General features: G+C 36.1%; 1 protein-coding gene across 5 annotated transcripts in view; it reads right to left on the reverse strand.

Moving 5' to 3' along the window:
* The window catches only part of DLG2 (discs large MAGUK scaffold protein 2), a 1,874,701-nt gene that overhangs the window by 1,500,492 nt on the left and 347,232 nt on the right, over nucleotides 1-26,977 (reverse strand). For all 5 annotated transcript variants that reach the window (XM_033121658.1, XM_033121661.1, XM_033121660.1 and 2 more), the window contains exon 4: nucleotides 24,141-24,236. In XM_033121658.1, coding sequence (XP_032977549.1) covers nucleotides 24,141-24,236 — 96 coding nt within the window. The remainder of the gene's footprint in view (nucleotides 1-24,140; nucleotides 24,237-26,977) is intronic.

The following is a 26,977-nucleotide window of genomic DNA, read 5'->3' on the forward strand; positions in this document are numbered from 1 at the left end:
GCAGTACTTCCTAAGCTTGTCTCAGACTATGTGTAACATCGTGTCCTTGAGCGTTCCCAGGTATGGGGGTGATTCCTGGACACAACCAAAGCATTCAATATGCAATTAATGCTGTCACATCCATCTTCAAACTAAGTAGGCTTTATGTGCCCGTTGCACGTAGTTGACAAAGCAGTTGTGATATTCGCACCAGCTTGAAAGTTTAAATGACTTCCCAAGGACAGAAACCTAGTAAGTTATTGCAAGTCCAGGGCTTTGTTAGTTATGATCAGAACAGAGACAAGCAGGGATTAGAAAGACAGAGCAAGTAAATTGGGTAGCAGAGTAAATGGATATTTTATAAGGTGTCCTTGACAGAAACATCCCTTTGGAATTACATTCCTATATCCTAGAGTGGAGAAAGCTAAGATATGGGAAGACTGGCAGAAGGAACATGATTAGTCTTCTGACCCTGGCTGATCACGGATGAAAGCACTTTGAAAACCATAAAGACCTGCAGAAATGAAAGGCAACTCATCTAGCACAGCTCCTGGCATACCATATACACTTCGTAAGTCAGTCATCCAACACATGTTTGCTGAGAACTCACTGAACGATTTTTTGATTAATGTCTGTATCACCTACTAGACTGTGAGCTCCTTAAAGGTAGTTTTGCCTGGTCTAGTGTCTCATTCATTCAACAAATACACTTGAGAAAGTACTTATGTGGGGACACAAGGGTGAGCTCAAGCTCGCAGAATCCCTGCCCACAAGTGAAACAACATCTATGGGACAGTACAGCACGCACTTAGGGAGTTTGAGAATTACACAGTAGAGGTATTTAAGCCAGAAGGGAGTAGTCAAGGAAGGCTTCGTAGAGGGGAACTTTGAGATGGAAGGACCAACAGGAGTTAGCTAGAAGTCGTAAGAAAGAAGAATTCCATGCACTCTATTATATTTGAAAAAAAAAAAAAGTGAATCAATAATACCTTTCATCTTCTACAACTAGCTTACATGAACATACCCAAAGGGTTTGCATTAAATAAAAGTGCTTTAGAGAAGAGATTTCACAAACTGAACACGCAATTACTGAAGGAGAGGGGAAAAAAAAAAGAACATTATTCATATAATATCAAGTGAGCACAGACGTGCTGTAAAAGCTTGTAGAATCTACATGTCCTGTAATCATCAGATTGTATTTACCACGTGTGATGAATTGGAGAATGTCTGCATATTTAGATAAAAATAAATAGTTAACATTTTAAAATGTAGCTCCACTTGGGATGCAGCTTTCTAGTTTGTGTATGCCATGCCTTCCACTGATTTTCCTCAGATATAAAGATGATAGAAGATAATCTACTGCTTCACCTCAAGAGAAGCCTTCTTTTATTTTTAAAATTAACATTGGCTCGAAGCATTTTTTTTATAGGCATAGAGCTCAATTGGACTTGTGATTTCATAAGCATTTGGCAAGATATACAGTCACAGCCTGCAAACTGCTTTATTTACTATTCCTTAAGGTTAATGATATCAAGCCAGGAACATACGTAGTGATTCTTAGTAAAATCTACAATCGGAAGTTTAATATCAGAAAATTACTATTGTAAATTACTTGTACTAAACCTGTACCTAAACCATTCAAATGCATTACTTTCATCTTGTTTGTTTCGAACAGGGGGAAAAAATCTTTATAGTGAAATATATCCTCTGCTTATTCTAGAATTTAAGTCCCATGAGGGCAGATATAATGTATATCTCTGGCATTTAGCATGGCATCTGCATGTATGAGGTACAAAACTGATATTTTTGGAATGAAAGAATAATCAGAACTTGTTATGCCATTTATTTCTTCTGATAGGAAACTAAAAAAAAAAAAAAAAAAAAAAACTCTTGATAGGAATCCTTTGTCTCTATGAGAATCCTATATCCAAAAATTAATAGTAACTACTATATATAAATATGTATTAAGAAAGAATACATACTGTAAATATTTTTAAAAGAAATAGATTGGTGCATATAGCTGGAAATATTGTGACTGCAAATACTTTTCACCAGCAAATCCACTCTAATTCAAGAAGGTTAGTTTGGAACAATCTGATCTATAAGGGAAAGGGGACGTTTCCAGCTGAAGTGCTGCAACCACAGCATGCTGCTGAAACTAGGTGTTCGCTCTTGTGATAGGAAAAACACTAATAAACAGAAGCACTTTTATTAATAATAGCAGTCATCTAGCAAATGGCTATTATCTGAAGTACTGTGGTAGATACTTAAAACATATTATCCCTCATAGTCACAACACTCTTGAGAACGGAACTATAACCCCCATTTTATAGATGAAGAAACTGAAGCTCTCTGAGATTATATGATCTGCCCTAGATGACACAGCACCTAGGTGACCCCAACCCAGAGTGCAAGGTCTCTGTGCTTTCCATCTCAACATATCTCAAATCCCGAAGTCATTACTGCCTCCTTGGTTCCAACCCGAGAGTGTGGCACAGAGAGATCCAAAAGGTTCTCTCTAGCCAATGGTAGCCTGGACTCCATGCAGTCTAATTACAAACGACTTGGGATCCCCACATAAAGACTGGCACATTTCTGGGCTCCTACACTGAGACTTTCATAGCTAGTAAGAGGCCTTGGGAGCAACCCAGAAGGAACAAACCCACATTAGAAAGATAGGCTCCAAGGGAAATAACTGCAAAAAGCTACCCACGTGGACTCCCATCCCCATCCGTCTGTCCCCATATAGCCAGGACAGCAGGCACATGAATGACATCTGCAAAGCTTGTTAGCTTCGTAAAATAAATAGACTGCAGGCAGGTCATGGCAAAATGCCTGCTCTCATTTCCAAACTCTCTAGAGGCAAGTAGAAAATTAGGATCAACTAGAATAAGTCCGACTTTTCCAGTTTCCATGGTGAAAAAATATTTGGATAGTAGTGGATTCTGAAAAAAAATCATGAAAGAGAGGAGTTTATGTGTTCTATGGACACTAAAAGTGTGCATTTCTGTGTGGAGGAAAACACAAAAATTAAATAAGAAAAATTTTGAAGGGTTTTTATTTGCATTTCTCTGATGATTAGTGATGTTGAGCATTTTTTCATATGTCTATTTGCCATTTGTATGTCCTCTTGGGAGAAATTTCTCTTCAGGTCCTCTGCCCATTTTTCATTTGGGTTGTTTGTTTTTTTGTTGTTCAGTTGCATGAGTTCCTTATATATTTTGGATATTAGCCCCTTATCGGAGGCACTGTTTGCAAAAATCTTCTCCCATTCACTTGGTTGCCTCTTTATTTCATTGATGGTTTCTTTTGCTGTGCAGAAACTTTTAAGTTTGATATAGCCCCATTCATTTATTTTAGCTTTTACTTCCCTTGCCTTTGGAGTGAAATTCATAAAATGTTCTTTGAACCCAAGGTCCATAAGTTTAGTACCTTTGCTTTCTTCTATACAATTTATTGTCTCAGGTCTTATGTTTAGGTCTTTGATCCACTTTGAGTCAATTTTGTTATATGGTGACAGATAGCAGTCTAGTTTTATTCTTTTGCACGTGGCCTTCCAATTTTCCCAGCACCATTTATTGAAGAGGCTGTCTTTTCTCCGTTGTATGTTTTTGGCTCCTCTGTTGAAAATTATCTCATATATATATATATGTGTGTGTGTATATATATATATGGGTTTATTTCTAGGCTTTCAATTTTATTCCATTGGTCTGTGTGTGTGTTTTTCTGCCAATACCATGCTGTTTTGATTATTGTTGGCCTGTAGTACAAGTTGAAGTCAAGGAGTGTGATACCTCCAGCCTTGTTCTTTATGTCAGGATTGTTTGGCTGTTTGTGGTCTTTTGTGATTCCATACAAATCTGATGATTTTTTGTTGTTTCTTTCAATAATGCCCTTGGGATTTTGATGGCGATTGCATTGAACCTGCATATTGTTTTGGGTAATATGGCCATTTTAACTGTGTTGATTCTTCCCCTCCACGAACACGAAATATCTTTCCATTTCTCTGTTTTATTCAGTTTCTTCAGTTTCTTTTAAAAATGTCTACTTACAGTTTTCAGTATATAGGTCCTTCACATTCTTTGTATTCCTAGGTATTTTAATCTTTTTGTTACAATTGCAAAAACGATTTTTTTTTTCATTTCATTTTCTGAAATTTCATTGTTAGTATTTAGGAATGCAATGGAATTTTGTACATTGATTTTGCATCCTGCAAATTTACTGTATCTGTTTATAGTTTCTATTAGTTTTTTTGGTGGAGTCATAGGGGTTTTCTCTATAAAGAATCACATCATCTGCAAAATGTGACCATTTGAGTTCTTCATTCCCAATTCGGATGCCTTTTATTTCTCGATATTGCCTGATTGCTCTGGCTAGAACTTCCAAAACTATGTTGAATAACAGTGGTGACACAGTGCATTCCTTTCTTGTTCATCTTCTTAGAAGGAAAGCTTTCATTTTTTTCACCATTAAGTACGATATGAGCTAAGCCTTTATTATGAGTATAGCCTTTATTATGTTGAGGTACTTTCGTTCTATTCCCATTGTATTAAGTGTTTTAGTCATAAATAGATGTCGTATCTTGTCAAATGCTTTTTCTGCATCTATTGATGTAATCATATGGTTTTTACCCTTTATTTTGTTAGTGTGGTGTATCACACTGATGAATTTGTTATTTTGAACCCACCTTGTAATCCTGGAATAAACCCTACTTGATCGTGATGTATAATCTTTTTACTGTATTGTTGTATTTGATTTGCCAGTATTTTGTTTAGGATTTTTGCATCTGTATTCATCAGAGATACTGGTCTGTTGTTTTCTTTTTTGTGTGTTATCCTTACCAGGTTTGGGTATCAGGGTAATGTTGGCCTCATAAAATGAGTTAGGAAGTGTTGCCTCTTCTTCAATTTTTTGGAAGAGTTTGAGGAGGTCAGGTATTAAATCATCTTTCAATATTTGGTACAATTCACTAGTGAAGCTATCTGGTTCTGGACTTTTGCTTTTGGGGAGGTTTTGGATGATTGCTTCAATTTCCTTACTGTCGATTGGTCTATTTAGATTTTCCAGTTCCTCGTGGTTCAGTCTAGGAAGATCACATAATTTTAAGAACTTGTCCATTTCTTCTAGGTTATTGAATTTTGTAGCATATAGTCCTTCATAGTATTCTTGTATAATCCTTTGCATTACTGCGGTATCCATTGTGACTTCTCCTCTTTCATTTCTGATTTTGTTTATTTGTGTCTTTTCTCTTTTTTATCTTAGTGAGTCTAGCCATGGGTTTGTCCATTTTATTAATCTTTTAACAGAACAAGCTCTTTGTGCTTTAATTTTTTTCTATTGCTTTTTGTTCTCTATTTCATTTAATTCAGCTCTACTTTTTACTATTCCCTTCCTTCTGCTTACTTTGGGTTTCATTTTTTCCTCTTTTACTAGTTTTTTAAGATGTAATGTTAGGTTGTTTATTTGAATTTTTTCTTGTTTATTGAGATAGGCCTATAATGATATAAATTTCTCTCTTAATATTGCTTTTTTGCCACATCCCCATAATTTAAACATGATGTATTTTCATTCTCATTTGTTTCTATGTGTCTTTTGATCTCTCCTTTTATTTCTTCTTTGACTTAGTCGTTTTTAGTAGCATGTTGTTAATCTCCACATATTTGTGCTTTTTCCTACTGTCTCTTTGCAGTTTATCTCCAATTTCAAAGCATTGTGGTCGGAGAATATGCTTAGTATTATTTCAATCTTCTTAAACTTACTGAGGCTCGTTTTGTATCCAAACATGATCTGTCCTTCAGAATGTTTCATGTGCGTTAGAAAATAATGTGCAGTCTGGTCTTCCCAGATGAAAGACTATAAATGTCAATTATGTCTATTTGGTCTAATGTGTCATCTAAGGCTGATATTTCCTTACTTATTTTCTGTTTGGATGATCTATCCAGTGTTGTCAATGGCAGATTTAGGTCCCCTGGTATAATTGTGTTTTTGTAGTTTTCTCCCTTTACTTCTGTTAATAGTTGCTTTATATATTATGGTGCTCTTTCACTGGTGTCATATATATTGGTAAGTATTATATCTTATTGTTGTATTGTCCCCTTTATTATTATGAAATGCCCATCTTTGTCTCATTATCTTTTTTACCCTGAAGGATGTTTTGTCAGATATAAGTATGACTACACCAGGTTTACTCTGGTGCCATTTGCTTGTAGTATCATTTTCAACCCTTTCACTTTGAGTCTTTGCAACGGAGATGTGTCTCTTGAAGGTAGCAGATGGTTGGGTTTTGTTTTTTTAATCCAACCTGCTACTCTGTGTCTTTTTATTGGTGAATTCAATCAATTTACATTTCATGTGATTATTGATATACAAAGTGTGATCAAAAATTATGGTGAATGATTAAATTTTAAAAAAATTATTACAATAAAAGACACATTGCCATTAATTCCCCCTCAAAATACTCCCTCTCACTTCAAACACACTTATCCCATTGCCTGACACTTTCTGAAGGAGTTCTGGAAGTCCTCTTTTGTGAGTATCTTTAGTTGTGCTGTTGTGGCTGCCTCGATGTCCTGAATCATTTTGTCTTTGGGGGAGAGCCAGAAGTCGCATGTTGACAAATCCCATGAATATGGTGAATGAGGACACACCATAATGTTTTTATTTGACAGAAATTGCCATACAGAAGTGATGTGTGACACAGAGCCTTTCCATTGTGATCAGAAAATACAGTGAATGCTGCTGACAAGTGCCATCCAATGGAAAGGCAGGGATCTTCAATATGTGAAGCGGCACATGAAAACTTAGTAACAGTTTGTGGTAAGTTTCAACTTGTGTGGTCCGGTCAGTCAGTGTGAGCTATAGTTGAGAGAAGGTGTGTTTTAAAGTGTGCCATAAATCATCCTCCGTCATGACAATGCACTGTGGCACTCATTACTTCCAGTATACAGCAATTTCTGTCAAATAAAAACATTACAGTGTGTCCTCATCCACCTTATACACTGGATCTGGCACCATGAGACTTCTGGCTCTTCCCCAAAGTCAAAATGACCATGAAAGGAAACATTTTGAATCGATTCAGGACATCAAGGCAGCCACAACAGCACAAGTAAAGACACTGACGAAAGAGGACTTCCAGAACTGCTTCAGAAAGTGGGAAGAACAAAGGGATATGTGCATTTGAAGTGAGGAGGAGTATTTTGAGTGGAATTAATGTCAATGTGTCTTTTACAATAATAATTTTTTTTTTTATTTAAACACTCACCGTATTGTTTGATCATACCTCATATAATGATTTCCTATAACCATTTTATCTTTTGTTTTCTGATGGCTCAGTGTCTCCATTGTTTTTGTCTGTTTCTGCCTTTGTATTCCTGTTATTTTAGTTTGGTGGTATTCTATGATTCTTTCCTCTGTTTCCTCTTTTTTGTTGTTGTTATGTGTCTCAGTTCTGAATTTGATTGGAGTGGTTGCCATTAAGTTTAAGTAAAAGAAAGTTTCACATATATAGTAGTCCTTCTTCTTCAGCATGCCTCTTATCTCCATTCCCTTTTGCAAATTCAGACTTGTACCCCTGGCCCTTTTATGTTTTTATTGGCACAAAATATACCTATGTATCCTGTGAATTAATTTCTAACTTGCAGTAGCAAATTGTCTTCTTCTTTTACAAAAAAATGCTTTTATCTTCTTTACCCTTTAAGTTATGTTCAAGTGTTTAATGCCTTATTCTGTAAAGGAGTTGCCATTTCCTGCTTCTTTCTGTCTGTTAGTAATCTTAATCATAGCTTTGTATCCCTTTGTATTTTTGTTTCAGGTAGAATAACCTCCTTCAATATTTCCTGTAACGCAGGCCTTGTGGTATAAAATTTCATCAGCTTCTGTATTTTTAGAAAGGTCTTTATTCCTCCTTCATATCTAAAGAATAACTTTGTTGGATATATTATTCTTGGCTAATAATTTCTCTCTCTCAATAGTTTCAATATTTGATTCCACTCCCTCCTGGCCTGTAGAATTACTGCTGAAAATTTTGCTGATGATCTAATGAGCTTTCCTTTGTAGGTAACCATCTTCTTTTCCACAGCTGCCTTAGGAATTTTTTCTTTTTTACTAATTTTTTACAGTTTCAGTATAATGTACCTTGGAGAAAGCTTGTTAGGAATGAGGTAATTAGGTATTCTGTTTGTTTCTTGGATCTAGGATCCAGGTCTTTCCATAGATTTGGGAAATTCTTGCTGACTATTTGTGTAAATAAGCTCACTGTACCCTTTCTCTCTCTTGTCCTTCTGGTATCTTTTGAACACTGCCGATTATTCTTATATTATTCTTTCTGGTGAAGTCAGATGGTTGTTGTAGAGTTCTTTCATCTCTTTTAACTCTCAAGTCTCTCTCTTCTTCCATGTTCATCATTTTCAGATTTCTATCTTTGATATCACTAATTCTTTCCTCCATCTTGTCAGCTCTATTACCTAATCTTGCTATTTCATTCTTCAACTCTTTTATTGAGTTCTTCAGCTCCAGAATTTCTATGTGGTTCTTTTTTAAAATTTTGATCTCTTTGATAAAATATTCATTTTGTTTGCAGCCTCTCTGAGTTTTGTTTCAACTCATTGAGTTTTTTTAGAACAGCAATCTTGAATTCTCTGTCATTTAAATCACATATTTCCATGTGTTTATGTTTATTTTCTGGAGATTTTTCCATTTTCTTTCTGAGCTGCCTTGTTACCTTGGTTACTCATAATAATTGATGGATTATTTCTCTTCCTGGGCATCTACAGAAATGAATCCTGCAGCAGGTTAAAACAAATATGTCTTTATTTTGCTTTTGAGTAGGTAGTGCTGGAGAGTTTTATTTTCTCTTGCCCTATTCTAGCTTCTTGTGGTGAAATATTCCACTCTGTAACCAGGTCGCCTTTGTCTCTGGGCACCACCCCTCTGGGAGCATGTGGTGGGCAATAAGGTTCTGAGCCTGTGAAATCTCAGTGCTTCCTCTGCAGCCAACTGCAGAACTGTGTGTCTCAGCAGCCCTTGGTGCCCTCGCTGGGATCAGCTGTGAAATGTGGGTACAGAGTGGCCTGGGAAAGAAGGCTGGTGTGTTTGTGGCTTTGTTTTCTTCAAGTAATGGCAAATGCTTCACCCCTCTATCTCCTCCCTTGTCATTGGCATAGCTCCAGTGAGCTCCTCCACTCAGGAACTATCTGTCCAGTTCTCACAGCTGTAGATATTCTGCTCTTTAACCAGAATCAGCTACCATTTCTTCTGGGGCACACTACTAGCACTGGGAGCATGTGGGGGAGGTGAGCTCTGGAGGGTGTGAGGATGCTGCCAGGCTCTGGGGCTTTGTTTTCTGCTTGGCAGTGAGGGCTGTTAGACCACAACTGTTGGACTCCTGTATTCCATCTTTGCCCCAAGGTCTCTGCCCCAATCACTGGGTTCAGCCGTAGTACATTCTGATTTGTCAGGCAGGAACACTCGGGGCCACAGAGAGTGCACATGCAGTTTGAATCCTCCCCTTTCTCAGGACTGCAGGGAGCTCCGGGCCGCCTCGACGACCCGCAGTTCTGCACTTCTCCTTTCCCTCCTTCCCTATTCTCCCTGTTAGCCCACCGTCATATATTTCAATGCGTGGATCTCTCAGACATGTTTGTGTGTTGCATAGTGAAGCCTTTGTTGAATTACAGCTGTTCAACTGTTCTAACTTCAAGGGAAGAGATCAAGGGGAACCCCTCACACCATCATGTTTCTGATGCCCTGCAATCTATTGCTTTTAATTTAGCTTGGTTTCTAAAGATATGAGTAATACTAACCATAGTATTTACAAATATATAAAATAAAAGCCAGTTTTGAGGTCCGGCTTTAACTTTTTATTGAGCAGGATGGGATTAGGCACATCCATGTACATATTGCCATGAAGTATTCATAGCCAGTGAAGGAAGTATAATTTTAGAGGTGATGAAACTCAGGCTCAGAAAAGTTGACTTGCCCAAATTTATGTAGCTACTGACTTGGCAAACCAGTGCACAGTGGGTACTCCATTGACGGAGTGGACGAACCAGGATGTGAACCTTGATCATCCAAACCCAAGTCCATCCCACCTTTGTTATAATGGTGATCTGACACACTTTCAAAATCATTGAACTCATTTATCCAGATAGTAAATGCCATAGGGGGGAAAAAGCCCTTCAATTGTTTGGTTCTAAGTGATCCATATCTTAACAGACTACACTTTGCTGTTTTCAAATGTATGCAAAGTCCAAGTTCCTTAATACAGATATATCAAATGACCAGAGTCTCATTTCTGTATATTTGCGTTGCTTTAGAGGCAGCTAATAAATACATGAATTAATATCTGAATTGACTAAGTAAAAAGAATTTTATGAATATGTCAGAGCTGGTAACACAAAAACCTGATTTCCCTCAATGCTAGTACAAATGTCCGGTCATTGATCTTTAATAGGCAGAATATTAACCCTGAGGTATTACAAGATGCTCAAAGAAAGGCACAATATCTTCATCAACCTGGAAATGAGGAGTAATTACCCTTTATGTTTTAAATTAAAAACCAAATTAGCCAGAGTTAACCACAGTATTCCATTTAAAAGAAAAGATTATTCCCCCATTAATTCCAAGTACTTAGAAGTTTGCCACTTTATTTTCACTGACATTAGAAAATAGAAAATATATGCAATGCTAAAGTAGCTTAAATATTATGAGTTTAATAAAAAGAATAAGCACATAATTGTTAAATTTGCCAGATGGAACGAGCTACTTTGGGAGGTGGTAAATATCCTATAACTATAGGCTTTTCACAAGATGATAGATTCCCCTTTAGCAGGGCAGCAGTAGAAGAGATTTAAGACAGAGAGCCATTGCCATGATTACCACTAAACTAACTTTTAATCCTTTAATTCCGTACTATTTTTTTTCATTTAATTTCACATTTTTTTAAAATTTATTGGGGTGACAATTGTTAGTAAAATTACATAGATTTCAGGTGTGCAATTCTATATCACATCATCCATAAATCACACTGTGTGTTCACCACCCAGAGTCAGCTCCCCTTCCATCACCATACGGGTTTGAAAATTAATGTGAGGGGGATCAAATTCTGTACTATTTTTGAACTTAGTTCTCCAGGAAGGTTAACTCAGAACCGTCACTTTTAAAATAAGGACCATGGACAGCATCTAATGTAACCATATAAAAGCAAGGGAACCCTCCTTCTACTCTCATTGCCTAAAACAAACAAACATGAAACCTTCCTAGCCATGCTTAGTGGCGTTAAGGAAAAGAAGTTTTCTTTTATACATTGCCAAGGAGAGTAAATAGAGAACTAGAGCTGAGCTGAAAAATTACTTTTCATCAGAAGGTGCAGGTGTTTGAGTACATTAACAGATAGATTTTAGTCTGAAAAAAAAATAGGATAATGTTGGATTCTTTAAAATAATAATTTCCCTATGACTATCAAAGTGTTATAAATATATTATAACTCAAAAGGATCCATAAGTTATCTAATCACTTTAGATTAGGAAACTGAGGCACAGATAGGCTGAATGATTTGCCCAAGAATACCAAGACAGTAAGAGCAGAAAGACAATAACCCAAGTTCTCTGGCTACCCATAGTCCATGTTTCATTTCTAGCCTGATATGTTTCCTCTAGTGGTTTCTCTCCACCTGGTTACCTCTCTGTTCTTGTTAACAGACCTAAATTTCTGCCCAATCACTGTGGTATTTGCATAGTATCCACTTAGTCCCTTTACCAACAAGTTCTAATTCACACAATTGGCTAGAATATGTTTCCTTCTTAAGAAATTATATCTAAAATACCAAACAACTAAAACCTTCTCCAAAACTTGAAATATTTTTTTTTTCTGGAAATCTATTTCTTTTTATTTATTTATTTTTTAATTAAATTTATGGGGGTGACATTAGTTACTAAAATCACATAGGTTTCAAGTGTACAATCTATAATACATCATCTATATACCACATTGAGTGTTCACCACTCAAAGTCAAATCTCCTTCTGTCCTTTTCTACCTCCATCCTCCTTTCCTTCTGGTAGCCATTATACTGTTTTCTGTATCTGTGAGTTTCTGTTTGCTTGTTTGTCTTGTTTCTTTGTTTCTTTCAGTTTTATATCCCACATATGAGTGAAGTCATAGTTCTTGACTTTTCCTGTCTGACTTATTTCACTTAGGATGATGTTCTCAAAATACATCCATGTTGTCATAAATGGCAGTACTTCATCTTTTCTTATGGCCAAGTAATATTCCTCTCTCTCTCTCTCTCTCTCTCTCTCTCTCTCTCTCTCTATATATATATATATATATATATATATATATATATACACCTTAAAATTACAGTATTGTATGTATGTCATATATATATATATATGTGTGTGTATATATATATATATATATACACATATCAAAAACTTTAAGAATATTTATAAAAGATATTTTAAACTGGAATTGTATAAAAAAAATTTCTTGAGAAAAACAGATTTTCAGATTAAAATCCAGTGTATACCAGTAGCCAATCTGATATTTTTTTTTCTTTTTTTTTTTTCTTCTGTTTTCTTTTTTTTTTTTTTTAATTTATTGGGGTGACAATTGTTAGTAGAATTACAAAGATTTCAGTTGTGCAATTCTGAATCACATCATCCATAAATCACACTGTGTGTTCACCACCCAGAGTCAGCTCCCCTTCCATCACCGTACATTTGATCCCCCTCACCCTCGTCCCCCACCCCCCAACCCCCTTACGCTCTGGTAACCACCAAATTACGTTCCCCAGATTAATTTTCAAACCCCGTGGCCATCCTGTGGTCACCGACTGCCCTCCAATCCACTCACCCTCCCCCCCACCCCCTGAAATATTTTTGAAAGAGACATTTACCACTCTGCTCATGTCTCCAAATGTATGCAATAACCAGAGCATTTAGCTCTCAGTCCTTTTACATATAACTGTTTCACTCGCTTCTTATTGTACCACTGTAGGATAGGCACAATAGATATTATCTACATTTCACAAATAAAAATAGAGGCAATTTATTTTTTTCAAAGTGCATGACTAATTAATGGTAGAGCCAAGATATCTTTCGTTCTTTCTACTCTATCACACTGCCCTACTTTTGATATCACACTTGGTTCTCAACAAGTATGTTCAATTCCTCTTAAAATATTTCCTGTTAGCTGTTCAACTATTATCTCAAATTTAAGATATCATCATTGAATTCACCCTACTTATCTATAGTCAACATAAATATCCCCATTTTTGTTTTGATACCACCCAACCTTTAATCTACTTACTCACAAAGTCTTGCCAATTCTTTAAGTTTCCTCTCCTCTCTATGATCTGATTAAAAATCCTCATTGTTTCTCACTTGGACTCTGGAAGACCAAATCTCCAAATTTTACCTTTTGTTTATCAGGTTTACTTAAACATAAAACATAACCCTAAAAAATACATTCAATTATTTAAAGTTGTTCAAAGGAAATAATAGGAATAAAATAAAAAATGAAGGAAGCACATGAAACATAAAATATTCTTCATCAAAAAAGGTCTAAAATTCTCAATGATGTCTATTTTCATTTTCAAAATTTTAATTTTCCACTAGATTTACATAATTTTATCAGTTCTGGAAAACATATCTATAACAAACTTTGCAAATGGTATCGCCCTTTGTAACTTCCAGGTTTTCCACATCATATGACAAGTAGCATCACCATGATTCACTTAAGCCCTGATACCAATGTAAGATGAAATCTTCAGTTGAAAACAGTGTTTTGTAAGGAGCAGAAATTAATTTCCCTAAATCTCAATAATGGGAAAGCATCTCCAAATATATTGAAATTAGACTAAAAGTATAAAAAAAGTGGAGAAATTTCCCTGCTTGACACAGATAAAGAATGCAATTGAAAGTTATTTCTGATTCTGATTTCTATGTATCGATGCCCTTATGAATTGAGCTATAGTCAAAAGTGTGTAACTGAGCAAGTGTAGAGAGCAGTACAGGATGAACACAGGTTTTTGAATGATGTTAGAAAATCAGCTCCCGGAGTTTTTTGAGCAGATCCCTGAACAAATGGTAAATGCAAACAAGAAAACTAAAGAGTATGTATGATGTAATTTCTTCTAAATTGCCAAATAAAGCCTCAAATCACTTTCTGGGCCTTCCCTAAATTGACTGGTTTAATTCATGTGACAGAAAAGATGGTGAGTGAACTCCTCAGACGAAGCCTGGAGGTTTACAACTCATGGCAGCAGGTTCTCCAATTGTAGCATACTTAAGAATCACTTGGGAGGTTCGTTACAACACAGATGTCTAGGTGCCATCCCCAGCATGTCTGATTTAGTTGATCTGGGGTGGAGCCCAGAAATTTACTTTTCTAACAAGTCCCTAGAGGATGCTAATAATGTTGCTGGTTTGGGGACCATACTTTAAGAACCATCAGCTTATGAATTGGGTTGTTGAAATTTTCTCAAACTAATATAGCCTAATGAAGCTCTTCCTATTTATTGTTCTAAATATATATCACTTACATCTAAATTTGTGTACTGCTCATGACCTACTGCTATTGCTGGCTAAAATATATTATCAGTGAGTCCTCTATTTACACAATATAATTTATTTTCTGCAATTATTGTCATAGAATGATTAGACTTAAGATATGGAAGAATCCTTCAGAATAATCTGATCTAACACCTTAATTCCGAAGATAAAGAAATCAAAGTCCAGTGTTATATTTAAGAGGCATACACAATTGTGATTTACAAATTGGGGTTTACTGTCAACAGCCCTTGAAGAATGGCCTATGAAATAAACAATTACAATAACATATTATATTCATACAATAATCATCAATATTCTTTTGTGTGTAAGATAATTAAATTTTTCTTTTTAAGATAATTAAGAAAGTCTCACTGATGCTTATTTTACTTCAATCAGAATTTTGAACAGTGACAAGTAGAAATCAGGAAGGTAAGAGCCTCTTCTTGACCAAGTGGTTTCTAGGCAAAAGAATGTTATAGACTCTTAGTTATGTAATAGACACATAAATCCAAGGAAACCATATATATAATAGAGTCCACCACTTCAATAAAATCAATGTAAGACTTGCAATTCATTTCAATAGAATGAAAATCTATTATTGGCCAGGTAATACTAAACATGCTCATATTCAGGATCTCATCAAACTCTTATAACTACCCTAAAAGATAAAGAAACAAGCTTTTAGAGTGTAAATAGGATAGGCTAGCAATATGTTTTCCCATGATAAAAACACAAAAGTTTCCTAATATATTTGCCAGCACTTATTTAATTTAGCTGTATGACAAGTTGGCACATTTGTATCCTACTAAGGTCTGATGACTTCATTTTCAGGAAGCAAAACTGAAAATATTCTCTTGGACAGCCAAGAAGTCTAAAAGTTTGCTTTCGAAGTATTCATGAGTCCTTCCTCCTTTTGGAGAAAAACAGTGCCACTGCCAAATTAGATGACGTCCTTTCCTGGAAGCACATTTAGCATATTATAAGAGTCTCAAATAATTTAAATAACACCTTCTATGTTAAACAAAAACATTTTTCAGCAGAGGACATAACTTATTTTATAGAGGTATTCTATAAACTGGCCACTAGTTAAATTTGGCTCTAAATTCCATGGTTTCCTTATAAAGGGACCATGGTTTCCTTATAAAGGGAACAATTCACTCTATAAACCTTTTTATTTTAAATAAATTCTTCATAGTAATGATCAAAATTCATAATTGGGACTGACTCAGAACTTTGTCCAAATTCCAAGGCCGAGTCAACACTAGGAAGCTGAACTGTCAACACCAGAAAATCAGTCCAAATTATAAGTGATAATCAACAGAAAAACTAATATTTACCACTCATTGAATATCAGTGGACATATCTCCCTATATTTCCTTCACTGATATTTACAACTTATTGAAAATCACTACACATATCGCCATATATTTGAAAGAAATTTGAAGGCTTATGGAACCAAAATGAGGACTGTCTCTGCTTCCTAGCAGAAGACTTAGAATACAAGAAGAAACATATTGAAGGTACATTTCAAAAGCCTCAATAAATCCAATTCCTATGAAACAATCTCCCAAGAGTTTAATGTGTGCTTTAAATACTGATTCTGTGTTCATAAAAACAGTATTTGTGATTTATTTTCATTGTTTTCATGATTAAATTTGGTTCTATGAGATTATATTATAAGTGAGGAGTGCCTCTTGAAATCTCCCCTCAAAGTTACAAAAATTGAACAGCTATAATTCAACAAAGGATAACCTCAGGATAAGCACATCTGAGATCCACACATCAAATCAGCTAAAGGTGGGCAAATTGGGCGAGCAATGCAGGAGGGAAGGGAAAAGTACAGAGTTGCCCTCCGCGGGCCATAGGATGCAGTCCAGAGCTTTCCGTAGTCTCAGGAGAGGGATAAATCCAGGCTAAAGGTATACTCCCTGTGTCCCAGGGTCCTGCCTGAGGAATCAGAATATAATATGGCTGAACCTAGCATTTGGGGCAGAGACCTCGGAGCAAAGCCCAAACACAGAAGGGTAAGAACTGTGGTTTCAGCCCTGACTGCCAGGCAGAAAACAGAAAACAAAGACATAGAGCCTGTTGCCTCTGCCCACCCTCCCAGAGCTCACCCTACTACCCACCCTCCCAGTGTTAGAAACAGGCTCCAGAAGAAATGGTACCAGTGTCAGATTAAAGAATAGAATATCTACAGCCCTAAGAACTGGAGTTATGCTCCTGTAGCTGCAGATGCACAGTGTGACTAATTCCAGAGATAGGGTAGGAACTGTACGGGAGAGACAGCTGTGGGTTGGAAGACTCCATTGCTCAGAGCCACAAACACACCAGCCACCTCTCACAGCCCACCCCATCCGCACCTTTCTGGATGGATCCCTGCAGGGGCAACAAGAGCCACTGAGACACACAGACTCCGCATCGGACTGCAGGGCCACCATTAGGGTTTCAGAAGCTCAGAACTCTCTCACCCACCACACCCTCCCAGCGGGTGGCCTGAGTCCCAGGCGACCTGCTCACAGAGGACAAATCCAACTTCCAGGAAACTCGCTATCACATGAGAAGCTGGAACAGCACAAGACAAAATGCAAGCTATAGGATGAGAGAAAATAGAAGGCTGCAGCAGGAGAGAAAATAAAACATTCCAGCAATACCCACTGGAAAGCAATAGAAAGACCCTTCCTATCAACCTGCTGGATGTGCTCAGGAAGAGAAATAATAATTTATTAATTTCCATAAATAACCAAGGTAACAAGGCAGCTCAGAAGGAAACCGAAAAATCTCCAGAAAATTAACTTAAAGATATGGAAATATGTCACTTAAATGACAGAGAATTCAAAAATGCAGCTCTGAAAAAAACTCAATGAGATGCAAAAAAATTCAGCTAGGCAGTTTAATGAACTCAGAAACAAAATCAACAAACAAAATGAATATTTTACCAAAGAGATTAAATTTTTTTAAAAAAATAGAAATTCTGGAGGTGAAGAACTCAGTAAAATAAAAATGAAGAATGAAATAGCTGGCTTCGGAAATAGAGCTGATGAGATGGAGGAAAGAATTAGTGATACTGAAGATAGAAATCTGGAAATGACACAGATGGAAGAAGAGAGAGACTTGAGAGGTAAAGAAATGAAAGAACTCTACAAGAACTTTCTGGCTCCATCAGAAAGAGCAACATAAGAACAATGGGTAGACCAGAAGGAGAAGAGAGAGAAGGAAACAGAAAGTATATTCAAACAAATACTCAGTGAGAGCTTCCCAAACCTCTGATAAGAACTGGATCCTCGAATCCAGGAAGCAAACAGAACTCCTAATTACCTCAGTCCCAACAGGTCTTCTCCAAGGCACATTATATTGAAGCAGTCAAAAATTAATGACAAAGAAAGAATTATCAAGGCAGCTGGGTCGGTGGGGAGGAGAAGCAGTAATCTGGGAAAGCCCATTACATCATCATCACACTTTTCAGCAAAAATTATACAAGACAGGAAGGAGTGGAATTAAATATTCAAACAACAGAAAGAGAAATTATTAGCCAAGAATAATACATCCAACAAAGTTACCCTTTTGATATTAAGGGGTAAGAAAGGCTTTTCGAGTCATATAAAACCTGAGGAAATTTTTTAACTCATGACATTCATTACAAGAAATACTGAAGAGCGCTATTCGACCTGAAACAAAAATTCAAAAGAATACAAAACCATGAGGAAGATTACTAACAGACAGACAGAAGTGAGAAATGATAACTCCTACACAAAATAGGGCACTATACACTTAAACATAACATGAAGAGTAAAGAAGATCAAAACACTTAAAAAAAAAAAAAGAAAAAGACAACTTGCTACTGCATCTGAGAAATCAACTCAAAGCACAAATAGGGGTAACTTATGAAAGCAAAAACATAAAAGGGGAGAGAGTAGAGGTCTGAATCTCCAAAGAGGAATGCCGATAAGAAACATTCTGAAGAAAAAGGACTACTGTATATGTGAAATGGTCCTGAACATAAATTTAATAGTAACCACTCAAAAAGAAAGAAAGAAAAAAAGACAGACAGAAAGAAAGAAAGAAAGAAAGAAAGAAAGAAAGAAAGAAAGAAAGAAAGAAAGAAAGAAAGAAAGAAAAAGAAAGAAATCCAGAACTGAGACATATAACATAAAAAGAGAAGAAACAGAGGGAAAAACATAGAATACCACCACACTCACTAAAATAACAGACAGCAACAAAAAGGCAAAGAAACAATGGAGACACCGAGCTACCAGAAAACAAAAGATAGATAGTTATAGTAAATCCTCATCTATCAATGATAGCCCTAATGTAAATGGACTGAACTCACCAATTAAAATGCACAGACTAGCAGATTGGATTAAAAAACAAAACCCAGGGCAGATGGATGGCTCTGTTGGTTAGAGCACGAGCTCTGGGTAATGGGGCTGCCAGTTTGATTTCCACATAGGCCAGTGAGCTGCACCCTCCGCAACTAAAATGAAGGCAATGAGTTGCCACTTAGCTCCCTGGTGGCCAGAAGGCTCAATTTGGTTGGAATGCAGCATCCCGCAAGGGATGGTGGGCTGCGCCCCCTGCAACTAATAATGGCAACTGGGCCTAAAGCTGAGCTGCTCCCTCCACAACTAAGACCGAAAGGACAACAACTTGAAACTGAATGGCAACCTCCACAACTAAGATTGAAAGGACAATAACTTGACTTGGAAGAGTCCCAGAAGTACACACTGTTCCCCAATAAAGTCCTGTTCCCCTTCCCCAATAAAAACTTTAAAACAATCAAACAAAAAAACCCAACCTCTAAGAAAGACAGTTCAGGTACAAGGACAAACATAGACTCAAAGTGAAAGGGTAGAAATCGATACTACAAACAAATGGTATCCAGACAAGAGCAGGTGTATTCATATTTATATCAGACGAAATACTCTTCAGGATAAAAAAGGTAACAAGACAAAGATGGGCATTTCAGGATGATAAACAACAAGAGGACATAACAGTCATCAATATTTATGTCCCCAGTCAGGGAGCACCGAAATATACAAAGCAACTACGAACAGAACTAAAGCGAGAAATTGACCAAAACACAATTATAGTAGGGGACCAACATACTTCATTGACTGCTATGGATAGATCATCCAAACAGAAAATCAGTGAAAAATATCAGCCTTAAATGACACATTAGACCAAATGGACATAACTGACATTTATAGAGCACTTCATCCTAGACATCAGATTGCACATTCTTTTCTAGTGTACATGGAGCATTCTCAAGGATAGACAAAATGTTGTGACATAAAACTATCCTCAGCAAATTTAAGAAGACTAAAACCATACCAAGCATATTCTCTGGTCACAAGGCTTTGTCACCGGATAGCAACTGTGAAAAGAAACCAGGAAAAAAACCACAAATATCTGAAGATTAAATAATATGCTATTAAAAAATGACTGAGTCAAAAAAATAAAATGAGACATCAAAAGATATATAGAAACAAATGAGAATGAAAATACATCCTTCAAAATTATTGAGATGCATCAAAAGCAGTAATAAGAGGGAAATTTATATAATTACAGGTCTATCTCAGAAAGAAGAAAAATTCCAGATAAACAACCTAACATTACACCTTAAACAACTACAAAACAACAACAACAACAAAACAAAACAGAACAAATGAAACCCAAAGTCAACAGGAGGAAGGAAATAATAAAAATCAGAGCAGAACTTAGAAAAAATTAATACAACAAAGAGCTGGTTCTTAGAAAAGATTAATAAAATTGACAAACCCATGGCTACACTCACTAAGATAAAAAGAGAAAAGACACAAATAAACAAAATCAGAAATCAAAGAGGAGAAGTTACCATGGGTACCACAGAAATACAAAGGATCATCCAAGAATACTATGAAGGACTATATGCTACCAAATTCAATAACCTAGAAGAAATGGACAAGTTCTTAGAAACACATGGCCTTCCTAAGCTGAATCATAAAGAACTAGAAAATCTAAATAGACTGATCAACAATAAGGAAATTGAATCAGTCATCCAAAACCTTCCCAAAAGCAAAATTCCAGGACCGTATGGCTTCACTAGTGAATTCTACCAAACATTCAAAGAGGATATAATACCTGTGCTCCTCCAACTCTTCCAAAAAACTGAAGAAGAGGCAAGACTTCCTCACTCATTTTATGAGGCCAAAATTACCCTGATACCGAAACATAGTATGGATAACACACACACAAAAGAAAATTACAGACCAATATCTCTGATGAAGACATATGTAAATATCCTAAACAAAATTCTAGCAAATAAAATACAATACATTAAAAATACTATACATCACGATCAAGTGGTATTGATCCAGCTTCAACATATGCAAATTGATCAATGTGATACCCCACATAAACAAAAGATAAAAATCATATGATTGTATCAATAGATGCAAAAAAAGTATTTGACAAGATATAAGATCCATTTATCATTAAAACACTTAATAAAATTGGTATAGAAGGAAAACACCTTCACATAATAAAGGCATATATGAGAAACCCTCCCCACACCAGGAAATAGTAATCTTCTTCTATACTTCACTAATATCATAATTAATGCTGAAAAACTGAAGCTTTTTACTCTATGGTCAGGAGCAAGACAGGGCTGTCCCTTATCCCCACTGTTATACACATAGTACTGGAAGTCCTAGCCAGAGCAATCAGGCAAGAGAAATAAATAAAACGCATCTGAACTGGGAATGAAGAAGTTAAACTGTCACTCTTTGCAGACAACATGATTCTTTATATACTAGAAAACCCTAAAGACTCCACCAAAAAGTTATTAGAAACAATAAACTAATAGAGTAAATTTGCTGGCTTCAAATCAATGTACAAAAATCCACTGCATTCCTATATACTAACAATGACATCTCAGAAAAAGAAATGAAAAAAAAAATCCTTTTACAATTGCAACAAAAAGAATAAAATATTCAGAAATAAAGTTAACAAAAGATGTGAAAGGCCTATACACTAAAAACTATAACACGTTATTCAAAGAAATTGAAGAAGACACAAAGAAATGGAAAGACATTCCATGTTCATGGATTGGAAGAATCAACATAATTAAAATAGCCATATTACCTAAAGCAATATACTGATTTGATGCAATTCCCATCAAAATCCCAATGGCATTTTTAAAAGAAATGACAAAAAATTCATTAGATTTGTATGGAACTACAAAAGACCACCAATAGCCAAACAATCCTGACCGAAAAGAACAATGCTGGAAGTGTCACACTCTCTGACATCAGCTTGTACTACAAAACAACAATAATCAAAACAGCTAGTATTGGCAGAAAAACAGACATACATACGAATGGAATAGAATTGCAAACCCAGAAATAAATCCACATATATATGGACAGATAATTTTTAACACAGTAACCAAAAACATACAGTGGAGAAAAGATTCATCAATAAAAGGTGCTGGGAAAATTGTAAAGCAATATGCAAAAGAATGAAACTAGATGCTATCTGTAATCATATACCAAAATTAACTCAAAATGGAACAAAGACCTAAACATAAGACCTGAAACAATACGCTGCATAGAAGAAAGCATAGATACTAAACTTATGGACCTTGAATTTAAAGAGGATTTCATGAATTTGATCTCAAAGGCAGGGGAAGTAGAAGCCAAAATAAAAAGAAATGAATGGGATTATAACAAACTAAATAGCTTTTGCACAGCAAAGAAAACCATCAACAAAACAAAGAGGCAACCAACTGAATGGGAGAAGATATTGCAAACAACGCCTCCAATAGGAGGCTAATATCCAAAATATATAAAGAACTTGTACAGCTCCACAACAAAAAACAAACAATCCAATTTAAAAAAAATGGGTGGAGGACCTGAACAGATACTTATACCAAGAAGACATACAAATAGACGTATAGATATGTTCAAAACATGAAAACATGCTCAACTTCCATAGCTATTAAGGAAATGCAAATCAAAGCCACAATGAGATATCTATCACCTAACACCTATTAGAAGGGCTATCATCAAAAAGACAAATAATAACAATTGTTGGAGAGGCTGTGGAGAAAAAGGAACCCTCAAGCACTGCTGGTGGGAATGTAAATTGGTACAGCCACTATGGAAAACAATATTGAGTTTTCTCAAAAAATTAGGAATAGAATTACCATATGACCCAGCAATCCCTTTCCTGAGTATCTATCCAAAAATTCTGAAAACATTAATTCATGAAGATATATATACTCTGACGTTCATTACAGCATTATTTACAATCGCCAAGAAATACAAAGAACCAAAATGTCCTTCGATAGATGATTGGATAAAGAAGGTGTGATATATATACACAATGGAATACTACTCTTCCATAAAAAAAATGAAATACTGCCATTTGCAAAAACATGGATGGATCTTGAGATTATTATGCTAAGTGAAACAAGTCAGACAAAAAAAGTCAAGAACGATGTGACTTCACTCATATGTGGGATATACAAGTAAAAGCAACCAAGGAACAAGTGAAACAAAGAAACAAAACTCATAAATACAGACAACAGTTTAATGGTTATCAGAGGGTAAGGGGGGATGAGATTGGTAGAAGAGTGTAAAGGGTGTCAAATATATGTTGACTCTGGGTGGTGAGCACAATGCAATACCATATAGAAGATGTATTACAGAAATTTACACTTGAAACATATATAATCTTTCTAACCATCGTCACCCCAATAAATTTAATATAAAAAGACCCTATCTCCAAATATAGTCATATTCTTAGGTACTAAGGGTAATATCTTAAACATATAAATTGGAGGGGGGGCACAATTCTACCTAGAACATATACCTAAAGATTATAAGGCACTGTTTGGTGTTGTATAAATTGCAAAGATACTAAAAACCCAGTGCATCCCTTTTCTCAAAAGGGATAAATCAAACATGTAAAATCCAAGTAAAAAATAAATTGGTGTCTGTGAATAAAATTGATAATGGAACCCTGATTTATATCATTAAACCATAATAAAGATGGGTCACCTTCCTACAATTCATCAGAAATAAATTAAACTTGAGGTTGACAATTTGCAAAATGCTTGTACTTGTAAATACACATACTTTCCTTGGACAGAAGTTCTTGGTTTCATTACATAAAGCAGTATGACCTCTTTAACATTGCCCTGTCAATGATTAAGTTTTATTCTTTGTCTTGAACGAATACATATGATGACGATCAAAAAAATGTATGATTGAAGTAGTTTTCAGATTGCTTAGGGGAAGCTATTAAAAAAAGAAAAATATAGCACCTGAAAACCACTGCCAAAGCATGGAATGAGGGTTTTTCTGGAAGACCTGAACCAGATAGGAGAAGGGAAACGAAGTAGCTTATAAAATGGTTGTGTAAACACCAGCAACTTAAGATTCTACACCAAAACAAAAAATAAAATTTTCAACATGAAAACATACAACTACTCAAAATGATACATGGTCAATGTCAGCTCAGTAGCAGGAGAACTATATGCTGACCAGGCCAAAGCCAGAAATTAGGTTATATCCCACAGACAACGAGACATATCTGGCCCATTAAACACAGAAACAAAGAACACTTACACTGGTCTTCTTGTTAGTTTCATTTTCAAAACACTGATTGTCTTTATTCTGTTCAATACGTGAAACACTTTCCTTTGGTCCACTGCAACCTGTAAGCTAAAAGAAAAAAGCTTAAAAATTAACACATTTGTTTTCTGCAGTATGAATTAAATGTTTTTCAAACTTTTAACATGCACATTAAAATGACTAAGACCTGAACAAATATTATTATATACTACTTATGTCCGTTTTAGAATATGAAGGCACTGTTTAACCCATTTTTGTACTACTCCCAAAGAGAAACATAAAATGGGAACAGTTATCCAAAGACAAGATTATAAATTCCAAAGCCTTTCACCAAGGAGTGTTGAACTTGGATGATTCAAATGTAACTTAATGATCTGGTAAAAGCTGAACATGGTTAAGCTTTTAAGAAGATGAAGATAGAAGGGTTGATGGCATCTTACGTAAGTTCCCGTATTTTTAGGAATCTCTACTCTGTGGTACCTACTGGAGCCCACAGAACAAGCATAGGTACCAACTGACTTTGTTCTGGAATATCTTTTAAAGGATCTTTGCATAACTATAGCTTTGCATGATAGAAATAATAAGTTTTCTTACTGATTGTTGTAAAAGATTTGTGTTCCCTAAACTGAGGGTTATTTTCTATTACGACTGAATGTATCACATGGCCATCTTTGCATCGCCCTGTAGGAATTAGGGCTTCAGGAACTGGTTCAATAAAATGCTGTCTGGCTACCGCTATTGTTGCAAATAATAAAGTCATTTGTCTTTGTCCTAGGAGACTCTGACAGCATCCATGAAACTGTGGCAGGGTTTTTGGATTGTAAGTACGGTAAAATCTTAGACCCTTCACAGTTCTTGACAGTTGTGACAAGGATAGAACGCTAACAGTCATGATTTCTGGATCCTATAGCCTCAGCTACACCAAACATTGTAACTAACCAAATCCATTGCACTGACCAATGGCACTTGGTATGTTATCTTCCCCGAATCTTTTTTCTATCCCACTGGCACTCAAGGTCCAAGACCAATTTTTATTCATATGGCAAGACCTCTGATACATTTACAGTACTTCCTCAATACCTAAACTCCTCTGCCACCTGCCATAAAGATTTAGCTCAAGTGGTTTTTACTTTCTGACGTTCCAAGTTGTTACTATTAGGTTGGTGCAAAAGTAATTGCAGTTTTTGCAAATTACTTTTAACCTTTTAAAACTCAATTACTTTTGCACCCACCTAATATATTGGTAATGTCCTATTAGTTGGCAAACCAGAAGCCGCAACCAGCAGGACTGGATAATAAACTGACAGAATTGAGGAGCAATCTGGGCAAATTCCCTTTAGCAGTCAAGGAAACACTGCTGTTTTTTTAGTCTAAACCATCAAAAAGGAAACTTGGCACCATACTGGACTCTTTACTAGAGAGAGAATGGTCTCACTTGGACATTTGACTCGGTCTTTACTATCAGCTAACACACTAAATGAGGCCCCAGGCAACAGGCTGTGGTGGAAGCTCTCTGCAGGCCTTTGCACTCTGTCTACCTTCATAGCCCCACACCACCAATGACTCCTCTGAGCTACAGGTCCTTATGAATGAGAGAGGGTGATTGGAACCTCTAGCAAAGAGAGCCAGCCTCTACCCCACATCCCCTGAAGCAAAGCGGCTAGCTCAGTGGGGTCCTCAATTCACAGAGCTTTCACTGAATGCCTGGGCCTGCCTTACTCACGGTTCAGCTACGCTGAAACCAGTGGTGTCCAGTGGGATGCTGACACAGTTTGTTCTCAGTTCCAGCTATGCAGAACTGCGGAACTGAAAATGGATGCAGTTCCTCCATTCAGGGGACAGAAGTCACGGCTGTTCTCACAGCTCGGGCCAATACACTTCCTGAATCGAAGACTTTGACTGGCTTTACATGCTTCTGTATCCCTACCATTACTCCTGCCACTGGTAACTTCTCAACTTCTAATTTGTCTCTCATGGAAATAGTAATTTTCTTCTATACTTCACTCTTCAATAAATAAACAAATATATAAATACCTTGATTACTCTTGCTTCAAAACTAGCCATCCATCTTGCCTTCTCCCCAGAATCAATATTCTTGAAATACATAATAGCCGTAATAGTAACAGTACAATAGAATCATTTAATGAAAGTTACAATAAGCTAGGGGCTTTGAGGATATTGCAAGATATTTTATATGCATTTATCTCATTTAGATTAAAACAAAAACCTAGACAGTTGGCACTATAATCCTTATTTCCTGGGTGAATAAAAAGAATTTAGTACTGTCTGAACACAAAGTCTGAGAACCTAACTGCTACACTAAACTCTTGCATCACTTCCTTACCACTCACATATTCTTTCACTTTTTGAATTGTGGTCCCCAGGCTGACATCAGCAGCATTACCTGGAGACTTATTAGAAAAACAAATTATTGGGCCTCGCCCCCAATATACTGAATCTGAAACTGTAAGGGAGCGGACCTGCAATCTGTGTTTCTTGCGTGATTTTTGACACATGCTAGTTTGAAAACCATTGATCTAGATGTCAAAATGTCAAATGATTTCAGGTCCTTAAAATACTCATAAGTGAAGTGAGCCACGTGTAAGAACTATTTAGGAAGAGATGGATGGTTCTTGGCAAAATGAGGGAGCTCATGTCCTGTCTAATAGATACAGTCTCGTCATTTCTAAGCATTTTTGTTACAATGAGGAAATCCAGGCCCAATGTTGCCAGTTGTTTAGAATTTTCAAGAAAACTTGGAAGTGTGAACTTTTATGTGAAATACCTTGATTTTGAAATGTCAACAAAAGTATGTATTTTTAAAATACCAT

Source organism: Rhinolophus ferrumequinum, chromosome 11 (assembly GCF_004115265.2).
Source record: "Rhinolophus ferrumequinum isolate MPI-CBG mRhiFer1 chromosome 11, mRhiFer1_v1.p, whole genome shotgun sequence".
Classification (NCBI taxonomy): domain Eukaryota; kingdom Metazoa; phylum Chordata; class Mammalia; order Chiroptera; family Rhinolophidae; genus Rhinolophus; species Rhinolophus ferrumequinum.